Source organism: Rhinoraja longicauda, chromosome 2 (genome assembly GCF_053455715.1).
Source record: "Rhinoraja longicauda isolate Sanriku21f chromosome 2, sRhiLon1.1, whole genome shotgun sequence".
NCBI lineage: Eukaryota > Metazoa > Chordata > Chondrichthyes > Rajiformes > Arhynchobatidae > Rhinoraja > Rhinoraja longicauda.
The window spans coordinates 3130066-3142657 of NC_135954.1; the positions used below are offsets into that span (position 1 = coordinate 3130066).

Consider the following 12592-nt stretch of genomic DNA (forward strand, 5'->3'; position numbering starts at 1 on the left):
CACCGGCCAACGTGTCCCAGCTACACTAGTCCCACCTGCCCGCGTTTGGCCCATATCCCTCCAAACCTGTCCTATCCATGGTCTATGTAGGCCATTCGGCCCTTCGAGCCAGCACCAGTCTGAAGAAGGGTCTCGACCCGGAAACGTCGCCCATTCCTTCTCTCCTGAGATGCTGCCTGACCTTCTGAGTTACTCCAGCATTTTGTGAATAAATACCTTCGATTTGTACCAGCATCTGCAGTTATTTTCTTATACTTATATAATGTGATCAATGCTGATCATTCTCAATCAGTACCCCGTTCTCCCCATACCCCCTGACTCCGTTATCCTTAAGAGCTCTATCTAGCTCTCTCTTGAATGCATTCAGAGAACTGGCCTCCACTGCCTTCTGAGGCAGAGAATTCCACAGATTCACAACTCTCTGACTGAAAAAGTTTTTCCTCGTCTCCGTTCTAAATGGCCTACCCCTTATTCTTAAACTGTGGCCCCTGGTTCTGGACTCCCCCAACATTGGGAATATGTTTCCTGCCTCTAGCGTGTCCAACCCCTTAATAATCTTATATGTTTCGATAAGGTCCCCTCTCATCCTTCTAAATTCCTGTGTATACAAGCCTAGTCGCTCCAGTCTTTCAACATATGACAGTCCCACGATTTCAGGAATTAACCTAGTAAACCTACGATGCACGCCCCCATAGTCAATGTTCATACCGCTGGGGTGTCAACTGCCCAAGCGAAATATGAGGTGCTGTTCCTCCAATTTGCGCTGGGCCTCACTCTGACAATGGAGGAGGCCCAGGACAGAAAGGTCAGACTGGGAGTGGGAGGGGGAGTTGAAGTGCTGAGCCACTGGGAGATCACTATGCAGGTGCTCCTCACCTGACGATGGGGCTACGTTCTGAGAAACTCAATGTAATCCGAAAATATGGTTAGTCGGAATGCACTTAATACACGCGATCACGTGGCCGGAAGCGAGCGGCGGCTCGCCACGGGGCGCTGCCGTTTGCACCATCGCAAAGTCAAAATATAAGTCGAAGCATCGTAAGCCAGGGAGCACCTGTACATAAATACAATCAGGTCAAAGTCAAATACAACAGGTAGAGCAAAGGGGCAGATACAGAGTGCAGGATATAGTTGTAGCGCATCAGTTCCACAGACAAAGTCCACTGTCCGCAATGGGGTAGAGGTGAATCGGACAGTACCCTAGCTAGATAGAGCTCTTAAGGATAGCGGAGTCAGGGGGTATGGGGAGAAGGCAGGAACGGGGTACTGATTGAGAATGATCAGCCATGATCACATTGAATGGCGGTGCTGGCTCGAAGGGCCGAATGGCCTCCTCCTGCACCTATTGTCTATTGGAACTTTTTCAGTTTAGTTTATTGTCACGCGTACCGCAGTACAGTGAAAAGCTTTTGTTGTGTGCTAATCAGTCAGCGGAAAGACAATACATGATCACAATCTAGCCATTCCCAATGTACAGATGCATGATAAAAGGACTGGACAAGCTAGATGCAGGAAATCTGTTCCCAATGTTGGCGGAGTCAGGAACCAAGGGCCACAGTCTAAGAATAAAGGGGAGGCCATTTAAAACTGAGGTGAGAAGAAGCTTTTTCACCCAGAGAGTTGTGAATTTGTGGAATTCTCTGCCACAGAAGGCAGTGGAGGCCAATTCACTGGATGAATTTAAGAGAGAGTTAGATAGAGCTCTAGGGGCTAGTAGAATCAAGGGATATGGGGAGAAGGCAGGCACGGGTTACTGATTGTAGATGATCAGCCATGATCACAATGAATGGCAGTGCTGGCTCGAAGGGCCAAATGGCCTCCTCCTGCACCTATTGTCTATGTTTCTATGAAATGGGCAGAATTTTCTCCAAAGGAGGTGGAGGCTTTAGTGTGCGGCCTTGGCAGTGGCACCAGTGAAAGTGGTCGGCCTGGGTAGAGTGGACGTGGAGAGCATTTTTCCACTAGTGGCAGAGTCTAGGACTGGACTGGGGGAGACTGTGGAGCCTCAATAAAAGGACGTACCTTCAGAAAGGAGATGAGATGAGTTGATCGCCTTGAACAAGCTGGGGTGAAGGGGCTGTTTCCATGCTGTTTGACTCTCACTGATTCAGACCTTAAAACAACACAGGTGCAAGTCCTATTTGTAGCATCATCATCATCGGTGGTCACTGGAGGTGAGTGTGACTGTCCTCTCCATAGGGTGGGACTCCTGTGTGTGACTTTGTTTAACGTGGGGAGACTGGTGCACAGACAGCCACCACACGGTCCTTGACAGATCTGGGTCAGGATCCAGTGGCGTGGGGTCCAAGACGACCGGGGACCCTTTTCTGCCGCAGCCTTCATCCATCCGCCTTCCCAGCCGTTGTGACGCTCCACTAAAGTCAGCCGCCATCATCCTCCCTCCCTCCGCCTGTTCCACCGTTGAGGTCTTGGTTGGATTGCTCTTTGTCAGGGACCATCTTCCTCCCCCTCGACCTTACCCCCATGGGTGACCCTACCAGGAGCGTAGCTCCAGACGGCATCGCTCTCAGGATCTCAGGACCACACGAGCTTCTCCACCACCACAAGGTGACAATTCACGGAGAAGATTTGTAGCATCGTGCTATAAAAACCTAGTTCGCTTTTTGTTTGCCATTTAGTTGGAGAAAATGATACGTAAATGCTGCTGTGAATCTCATAAAAGGACCTAAAATGTATAATCTGTCCTCCCACCAAGATTTCAGATGGACCATGCCAAATCTAACTTAATCTGGAATTATAAGACGAGGGAGGAATTGCGAGATGCTTTTGAAGCTGAGATGCGAGCGTTTAATATCGACAGGGAGCTGGGCAGCACCAGTGTCATCTCATGGAACCACCAGGAGTTTGAGGTAACAGACAATAACTACTTTGCTCTCACCTAATGCAATATTTCTTGTGTGGAAATGAACTGCAGATGCTGGTTTACAGAGATTGTTCTTTATTCCTCTCTGTGTTGCGTTTCTGTTTCCGGAATCTATTGATGTTATTTCTGCATGTTTGCACCAAGACTGCTGGTTTAAAATCTTTCACCATGATCAGAATGTCGGGAATTCTCTAAATAAAGGGGTTGTTCTTTATTCCTCTCTGTGTTGTATTCCTGTCTTTCGATGTACATTTAAATTTAAAATTGAATTTAAAATCACTGACCAATGGTCAGAATCTCGCGTATGGGCGGTCACGGTGGCGCAGTGGTAGAGTTGTCGCCTGACAGCGCTTACAGCGCCGGAGACCCGGGTTCCATCCCGGCTACGGGCACTGTCTGTACGGAGTTTGTACGCTCTCCCCGTGACCTGCGTGGGTTGTCTCTGGGTGCTTCGGTTTCCTCCCACACTCCAAAGACGTGCAGGTTTGTAAGTTAATTGTCGTGGTATAAATTGAACTATTGTCCCTAGTGCATGTAGGATGGTGTTAAGTTTAGTTTAGTTTAGAGATACAGCGCGGAAACAGGCCCTTCGCCCCACCGAGTCCGTGCCGACCAGCGATCCCCGCACACTAACACTATCCTACACACACTAGGGACAATTTTTATATTTACCAAAAACGAACCTACAAACCTGTACGTCTTTGGAGTGTGGGAGGAAACCGAAGATCCCAGGGAAAACCCACGCAGGTCACGGGGAGAACGTACAAACTCCGTACAGACGGCGCCCGTAGTCGGGATGGAACCCGGGTCTCCGGCGCTGCATTCGCTGAAAGGCAGCAACTCTACCGCTGCGCCACCGTGACCGCCCAGAACGTGCGGGGATCGTGGGTCGGCGCGGAGTCGGTGGGCCAAAGGGCCTGTTTCTGCTCTCTGTCCCTAAACTAAAGTAACTTTTCTAAATGAAGGACATTGTCCTTTGTTTCTCTCTGTTGTGTTGTATTCCTGTTGGCTGTAAGGTTTACACCACACGGGCCTGTGGCATCTGGTGCTGCTTCTGCCTTGCATTGTCCTCCAGCACTGGTTAGTGTTTTCCTTCCTCAGGTGAAGTACGAATGCCTCGTGGATGAAATCAAAATCGGGGATTATTACCTGCGCCTGCTTTTGGAAGAAGGGGAGAACGAGGAGACTGGTGCCATCAAGAGATCGTAAGCCTGGCTGCATTTTTACTTCAGTCTGAAGTAGGGTCTTGACCCGAAACGTCACCCATTCCTTCTCTCCCGAGATGCTGCCCGGCCCGCTGAGATACTCCAGCATTTTGTGTCTACCTTGCATTTTTACACATTTCTTGATTTAAAGTAATACAGCGTGGAAACGAAACACACCCTTCGACCCAACTTGCCCACACCGACTAAATTGCCCACACCAACTACACCAGTCCCACCTGCTGGCATTTGGCCCATATCCCTTTACACACATCCTATCCATGCATTTGTCTAAATGATTCTTAAACGTTGCATTAGTATGAATGAATGAATGAATGAATGAATAAGTTTATTGGCCAAGTATGTGCAGATACAAGGAATGTGCCTTGGTGCTCCGCTCATAAATGACAACACAAACACACAGTTAACAATTCAGAATAAAGCATAACCACATCAAAACAATAAGGATACAACATTACGGTCTAAACATGTGGGTGAAAATAAACCAGAGCAAAAAAGAGACTACGGTCTTTGGTTATTGAGTAGAACTTTCACTCGTGGAAAAAAATCTGTTTTGATGTCTGGCTGTGGCTGCTTTGACAGTCCGGAGTCGCCTTCCAGAGGGAAGTGCTTCGAAGAGTTTGTGGCCAGGGTGAGAGGGGTCAGAGATGATCTTGCCCGCTCGCTTCCTGGCCCTTGCAGTGTACAGTTCGTCAATGCGGGGGAAGGTTGCAGCCAACAACCTTCTCAGCTGTGCGAACGATGCGTTGCAGCCTCCGGATGTGGTGCTTGGTGGCTGCCTTAACTACTTTGTCCGGCAGCTCTTTCCATACACTCACCAACCACTCTTTGTGTCAAAAAAGTGACCCCTCAGATTCCTATTCAATTTTTCCCTCCTCACCTTAAACCTATGTCCTCTGGTCCTCGATTCCTCAACTCTGGGCAAGAGACTCTGTGCGTCTTCCCGATCTATTCCTCTCACGATTTTGTACACCTCTATAAGATCTCCCCTCATCCTCCTGCGCTGCATGGAATATCCATATACTAAAACTCTCGTTTGTGTGTTTGTTTGTTTGTTCCTGAACTACAGCCAAAACAATACACGATAGCGCAACAATTTTAGGCCCACCTTATTCACCGTCGTCCCTTTGGTGCTAATGGAAGACGTTTCATTGAAATGGGTGTTATATTTTAAAAGTTATTCACATTTTAAATTTTAAATAGGGAAGGAGGGGGAAGGGAGGGAGGGAGGGGGGGTAGAGGGAGGATAAGGGGGGTTGAGGGAGAATAAGGGGGGATGAGGGGGATGGAGTGGAGGGGAAGGGGAGGAGGGAGGAGAAGGGGCGGAGGGGGGGGGGATGAGGGTGGTTGAGGGGATGGAATGGGGGGAGGAGGAGGGGGGGTTGGGGGAGCAGTAGGGGGGATGAGTGGGGGGGGAAGGGAGGAGGGAGGGAGGGTGGAGGGGAAGAGCAGGGGTGAGGGGAAGGAGGAGGGGAAGGAGCAGTGGAAAGGGGGAGGGGTGGGGGAGGGAGGGGGAGAAGAGTGGGAGGGAGGATGAGGGTGGTTGAGGGGATGGAATGGGGGGAGGAGGAGGGAGGGAAGGGGTGGAGGGGGGTGGGGGAGGAATGTGGGGGGGAAAGGGGAGGCGAGGGGGGAGGGGTGAGGGGAAGGAGGAGGAGGGAGGGGGAGAGGAGAGGGGGGAGAGAAGGTGCTGCACCAATGCAGGAGAGGTTTGGGCCCAACGGGTCCATTTGGTCGAGTAAAAGCCCTAAAATTGTGTTTTTGCTGTAGTCTTTTGTTTTCCCTCCCCCCGCATCTCTCTTCAACGTGTTGCATTTGTTGCAGGTATGAATTTTTCAATGAGTTATATCATCGCTTCTTGCTTACCCCGAAAGTGAATATGAAGTGTTTATGTTTACAAGCTTTGACCATTGTCTACGGCAAATGCTATGAGGAAATAGGCCCATTCACTGATACCAAATACATCGTCGGAATGCTGGACAGGGTGAGCACCACAAATCTTTTGAACTTTCTCCACAGCTTAGCCTCATCTTTAAGAAACTGTACACGGGGCAAATTTAGCCCTGGAGTTGCCGCGAAACATGTGTAGGGAAAAAAAAAACTGCAGACACTGGTTAAAATCGAAGGTAGACACAAATGCTGGAGTAACTCAGCGGGTCAGGCAGCATCTCGGGAGAGAAGGAATGGGTGACTTTGTCTGAAGAAGGGTCTCGACCTGAAACGTCACCCATTCCTTCTCTCCCGAGACGCTGCCTGACCCGCTGAGTTACTCCAGCGTTTGGAATTCTCTGCCTCAGAAGGCAGTGGAGGCCAATTCTCTGAATGCATTCAAGAGAGAGCTAGATAGAGCTCTTAAGGATAGCGGAGTCAGGGGGTATGGGAAGAAGGCAGGAACGGGGTACTGATTGAGAATGATCAGCCATGATCACATTGAATGGCGGTGCGTACAGGCTCGAAGGGCCGAATGGCCTCCTCCTGCACCTATTGTCTATTATCTATTGTGTCTACCTTCGTTGCTCTGAAACAGTGCTGCCTGAGGGTGAAATGGGACCCAATTTGCTTCACAAATAGAGCTTGGCTGTCGCAAGCTTGTATTATTGTCCTTTGCAAAATGCCAAATGGTTTCGGCATGCCTGTTGTAGAAACACAGAAAATAGGTGCAGGAGGAGGCCACTTGGCCCTTCGAGCCAGCACCACCATTCAATATGATCGTGGCTGATCATCCAAAATCAGTACCCCGTTCCTGCTTTCTCCCCATATCCCTTGATTCCGTTAGCCCTAAGAGCTAAATCTAACTCTCTCTTGAAAACATCCAGTGAATTGGACGAAAGGATTTCTTCCTTCTGTGTGCAGTGGGATTGCTCAGTTGGAAGTCACGAGCCTAAGCATTTACGATGTTTTCTGATTTGGCCTCTATGGTTCATCGAGTTTCTCAGTGACCTGTTTGCAAATGCTGATTACACATTGCACTAAGTGAACCTGGTTTGTAACTGGATTTTGGCTCCTAGCCTGTCGGTACAAATCAAAGCATTTAGCCAATAATCATACAGTGGTATTGCAGTACAGTTGGTGCCTTAATAATAATAATTATTATATATTCCTTTATGTGTCCCACACCGGAACAGCAGCAAAGTGGACAGCAAGAGATCATTAATTATCAATAAAAATAAGGATAAGGATAATTGTCATCATTTGCTGTGTTTTCCTTTACCGTTACTGTTAACTGGTCTGCTGGGAGCAGTGCTGGTTATGCAGTCTCACAGCAGCGGGAAGGAAGGGCCTCCGATATCTCTCCTTCACGCACTTGGGGTGAAGGAGTCTGTCACTGAAGTGCCAGAGGCCCGGGTTTGATCCTGACCACGGGTGCTGTCTGTACGGAGTTTGTACCTTCTCCCCGTGACCACGTGGGTTTTCTCCTGGTGCTCCGATTTGTCTCATCTTCACAATCACGTACAAAGTTTGTTCTTTTAACAAACAAGATTAGGGTGGTCAAGGTGGCGCAGCGGTAAAGTCGCTGCCTCGCAGCGCCGGAGACCCGGGTTCCATCCTGACTACGGGCGCCGTCTGTACGGAGTTTGTACGTTCTCCCCGTGACCTGCGTGGGTTTTCTCTGAGACCTTCGGTTTCCTCCCACACTCCAAAGACGTGCAGGTTTATAGGTTAATCGGCTTGGTGAATGTAAAAATGTCCCCAGTGGGTGTAGGATAGTGTTAGTGTGCGGGAATCGCTGGTCGGCGCGGACCCGGTGGGCCGAAAGGGCCTGTTTCTGCACTGTATCTCTAAACTAAACTAAAGTGCCCTAGTTTGTAACGGGATTTAGGCTCCTCGTCTGTTGGTAAAAATCAAAGCATTTAGACAACAATCATACAGTGGTTTAGCAGTAGAGTTGCTGCCTCACAGCGCCAGAGACCCGGGTTCCATCCCGACTACGGGCGCCGTCTGTGCGGAGTTTGTACGTTCTCCCCGTGACCTGCGTGGGTTTTCTCCGAAATCTTCGGTTTCCTCCCACACTCCAAAGACGTGCAGGTTTGTAGGATAATTGGCTTGGTAAATGTAAGAATTGTTCCTAGTGTGTGTAGGATAGTGTTAATGTGCGGGGATCGCTGGTCGGCGCGGACCTGGTAGGCCGAAAGGGCCTGTTTCCACGCTAAACTAAACTAAACTAAACTAAAGTGCCCTAGTTTGTAACGGGATCTTGACTCCTCGTCTGTCGGTACAAATCAAAGCATTTAGACAACAATCATACAGTGGTATTGGTGTACAGTCGGTGCCTTAACGTGCCGGAGACCCGGGTTTGATCCTGACTACGGGTGCTGTCTGTGCGGAGTTTGTACCTTCTCCCCGTGACCTGCGTGGGTTTTCTCCGGGTGCTTCGGTTTGCCTCATCTTCACAATCACGTACAGAGTTTGTACTTTTCACAAATGAGGTCATTTTGTGCGGAAGGTGATGCTGCGTTTGAAATAATTGCAGGCGACCGATGGCTCAGTTTGGATTTCGTGTCGATGTTACAAAGTAAACAGCAGCTGACATGGAATTCTCTGCCTCAGAAGGCAGTGGAGGCCAATTCTCTGAATGCATTCCAGAGAGAGCTAGATAGAGCTCTTAAGGATAGCGGAGTCAGGGGGTATGGGGAGAAGGCAGGAACGGGGTACTGATTGTGAATGATCAGCCATGATCACATTGAATGGCGGTGTTGGCTCGAAGGGCCGAATGGGCTCCTCCTGCACCTATTGTCTATTGACATTAATTTTGTGTTGTTGCAGTGTACAGACAGGCTCGAGAGGGATCGACTCATTCTTTTCCTCAACAAACTAATTCTTAACAAGGTGAGGAATTATCTACGTTTCTAAATTGTTACCTGGCTAGCTGTGTGAAAAGCAGGACATAGTTGTTATTATTAATACCTTTTGTTTAATTTATCATTGTCACGTGTACCGAGGTACAGTGAAAAGCTTTTTTGTTGCGTGCTATCCAGTCAGCAGAGAGACAACACATGATTACAATGAAGCTGTTCACAGTGTATCGACACAGGATAAAGGAGTATTAATATCCAATTAATGTGACTGAATAAACATACTCCAATCATTGAAGTGAATGCCAAGAATTGCAGGTGAACAGGAGAAATCATTTTAGGCCAGACACGGTGGCGCAGCGGTAGAGTTGCTGCCTTACAGCGAACGCAGCACCGGGTTCCATCCCGACTACGGGCGCCGTCTGTACGGAGTTTGTACGTTCTCCCCGTGACCTGCGTGGGTTTTCTCCGAGTTTTTCGGTTTCCTCCCGCACTCCAAAGACGTGCAGGTTTGTAGGTTAATTGGCTTGGTAAATGTACAAATTGTCCCTAGTGTGTGTAGGATAGTGTTAGTGTGCGGGGATCGCTGGGCGGCGCGGACCCGATGGGCCGAAAGGGTCTGTTTCTTCGCTGTATCTCTGAACCCAACGCCGGGCCTCTCTTTGTTGTCGGTGGGCCCCACCCCCAACACCGGTTGTTCCTGGTGGGCCTCACCCCCAACACTGGTTGTTCTCGGTGGGCCCCACCCCCAACACCGGTTGTTCCTGGTGGGCCCCACCCCCAACACCGGTTGTTTTCGGTGGGCCCCACCCCCAACACCGGTTGTTCTCGGTGGGCCCCACCCCCAACACCGGTTGTTCCTGGTGGGCCCCACCCCCAACACCGGTTGTTCCTGGTAGGCCCCACCCCCAACACCGGTTGTTCCTGGTGGGCCCCACCCCCAACACCGGTTGTTCCTGGTGGGCCCCACCCCCAACACCGGTTGTTCTCGGTGGGCCCCACCCCCAACACCGGTTGTTCTCGGTGGGCCCCACCCCCAACACCGGTTGTTCCTGGTGGGCCCCACCCCCAACACCGGTTGTTCCTGGTGGGCCCCACCCCCAACACCGGTTGTTCTCGGTGGGCCCCACCCCCGACACCAGTTGTTCTCGGTGGGCCCCACCCCCAACACCGGTTGTTCCTGGTGGGCCCCACCCCCAACACCGGTTGTTCTCGGTGGGCCCCACCCCCAACACCGGTTGTTCTCGGTGGGCCCCACCCCCAACACCGGTTGTTCCTGGTGGGCCCCACCCCCAACACCGGTTGTTCCTGGTGGGCCCCACCCCCAACACCTGTTCCCCTTTGTCTCGGCGGCACATCCCATCTACATTATTAACAAAAATTTATTGTTAGCTATGACAATATTGTTTACAGTTGAGTTGAGTTTAGTTTATTGTCACGTGTACCGAGGTACAGTGAAAAGCTTTTGTTGCGTGCTAATCAGTCAGCAGAAAGACGATACATGATTACAATCGAGCCGTTTACAGTGTATAGATACATGATAAGGGAATAACGTTTATAAGACAAGGTAAAGCCAGTGAAGTGTGATGAAGGATAGTCCGAGGGTCACCAAAGAGGTAGATAGTAGTTCAGCACTGCTCTCTGGTTGTGGTAGGACGGTTCAGTTGCCTGATAACAGCCGGGAAGAAACTGTCCCTGAATCTGGAGGTGTGTGTTTTCACACTTCTGTAGGAAGAGGGGAGGGGAGAAGAGGGAGTGGCCGGGGTGAGACTGGTCCTTGATTATGCTGCTGGCCTTGCCGAGGCAGCGTGAGGTGTAGATGGAGTCAATGGAAGGGAGGTTGGTTTGTGTGATGGTCTGGGCTGCTGGCCTTGCCGAGGCAGCGTGAGGTGTAGATGGAGTCGATGGAAGGGAGGTTGGTTTGTGTGATGGTCTGGGCTGCGACCACAATTCATTGCAGTTTCTTGCGGTCTTGGACGGAGCTGTTCCCAAACCGAGCTGTGATGCATCCCGATAAAATGCTTTAATTATTGACTGGTTGCGTCACGGCCTGGTTCGGCAACTTGAACGCCCAGGAGCGGTAAAGACTGCAGAAAGTTGTGAACACTGCCCAGACCATCACCAGCTCTGACCTCCCCACCATCGAAAGGATTTACCGGAGTCGCTGCCTCACAAAGGCAGGCAGCATCATCAGAGACCCACACCACCCTGGCCACACACTCATGTCATTCCTACCATCGGGAAGAACAGGAGCCTGAAGGATGAGAGGGGATCTTATCGAAACGTATAAGATTATTAGGGGGTTGGACACGTTAGAGGCAGGAAACATGTTCCCAATGTTGGGGGAGTCCAGAACAAGGGGCCACAGTTTAAGAATAAGGGGTTGGCCATTTAGAACTGAGATGAGGAAAAACTTTTTCAGTCAGAGAGTTGTGAATCTGTGGAATTCTCTGTCTCAGAAGGCAGTGGAGGCCAATTCTCATGCATTCAAGAGAGAGCTGGACAGAGCTCTTAAGGATAGCGGAGTCAGGGGGTATGGGGAGAAGGCAGGAACGGGATACTGATTGAGAATGATCAGCCATGATCACATTGAATGGCGGTGCGTACAGGCTCGAAGGGCTAAATGGCCTCCTCCTGCATCTATTGTCTATTGTCTATTGAGCACTGTAACGCCCAGGCTCAGCAACAGCTTCTTCCCCACAGCCGTCAGGCTATTAAACACCACTCATCCTCAAGTAACCTCTGAACTACAATAGACTATTATTATTATTATTATTATTTACAGTGTACTATGTTTACATATTGTGTTGTGCTGCTGGAAGTAGGAATGTCATTGTTCTAACTGGGACACATGATAATACAACACTCTTGACTAATTGACTGCTTTCGGTACAAATGACAATTAAAGGCTGTTGAACCGTCGTTTTGTTGCAGAAAAATGTCAAGGAGATCATGGATTCGACTGGGGTGAGAATCCTTGTGGACCTGCTGACCCTGGCTCACCTGCACACGAGCAGAGCGACCGTCCCTCTGCAGGTCAGAACCTCCCCACACTTACCTCACAGCAAGGGACACACCAGGCAAGACTGGACAGACTGGGCTTGTATTCACTGGAGTTTAGAAGGATGAGAGGGGATCTTAAAGAGACGTGTAAAATTATAAAAGGACTCTTTTATTCTTGCTCATATTCTTGCTATTGAGGGCGTGCAGCGTGGGTTTACTAGGTTAATTCCCGGAATGGCGGGACTGTCGTATGTTGAAAGACTGGAGCGACTAGGCTTGTATACACTGGAATTTAGAAGGATGAGAGGGGATCTTATCGAAACGTATAAGATTATTAAGGGGTTGGGCACGTTAGAGGCAGGAAACATGTTCCCAATGTTGGGGTAATCCAGAACCAGGGGCCACAGTTTAAGAATAAGGGGTAGGCCATTTAGAACGGAGATGAGTAAAAGGTTTTTCAGTCAGAGAGTTGTGAATCCGTGGAATTCTCTGCCTCAGAGGGCAGTGGAGGCCAATTCGCTGGATGGATTTAAGAGAGAGCTAGATAGAGCTCTGGGGGCTAGTGGAATCCAGGGATATGGGGAGAAGGCAGGCACAGGTTACTGATTGTGGATGATCAGCCATGATCACAATGAATGGCGGTGCTGGCTCGATGGGCCTCCTCCTGCACCTATTTGCTATGTTTTCTA

At 49.9% G+C, this 12592-nt stretch overlaps 1 protein-coding gene across 6 annotated transcripts in view; it reads left to right on the forward strand.

Moving 5' to 3' along the window:
- dnajc13 (dnaJ homolog subfamily C member 13) overlaps positions 1–12592 on the forward strand; it is a 187899-nt gene that overhangs the window by 91302 nt on the left and 84005 nt on the right. For all 6 annotated transcript variants that reach the window (XM_078413988.1, XM_078413962.1, XM_078413998.1 and 3 more), the window contains 5 exons: positions 2717–2870; positions 3986–4089; positions 5932–6091; positions 8872–8934; positions 11835–11936. In XM_078413988.1, coding sequence (XP_078270114.1) covers positions 2717–2870; positions 3986–4089; positions 5932–6091; positions 8872–8934; positions 11835–11936 — 583 coding nt within the window. The remainder of the gene's footprint in view (positions 1–2716; positions 2871–3985; positions 4090–5931; positions 6092–8871; positions 8935–11834; positions 11937–12592) is intronic.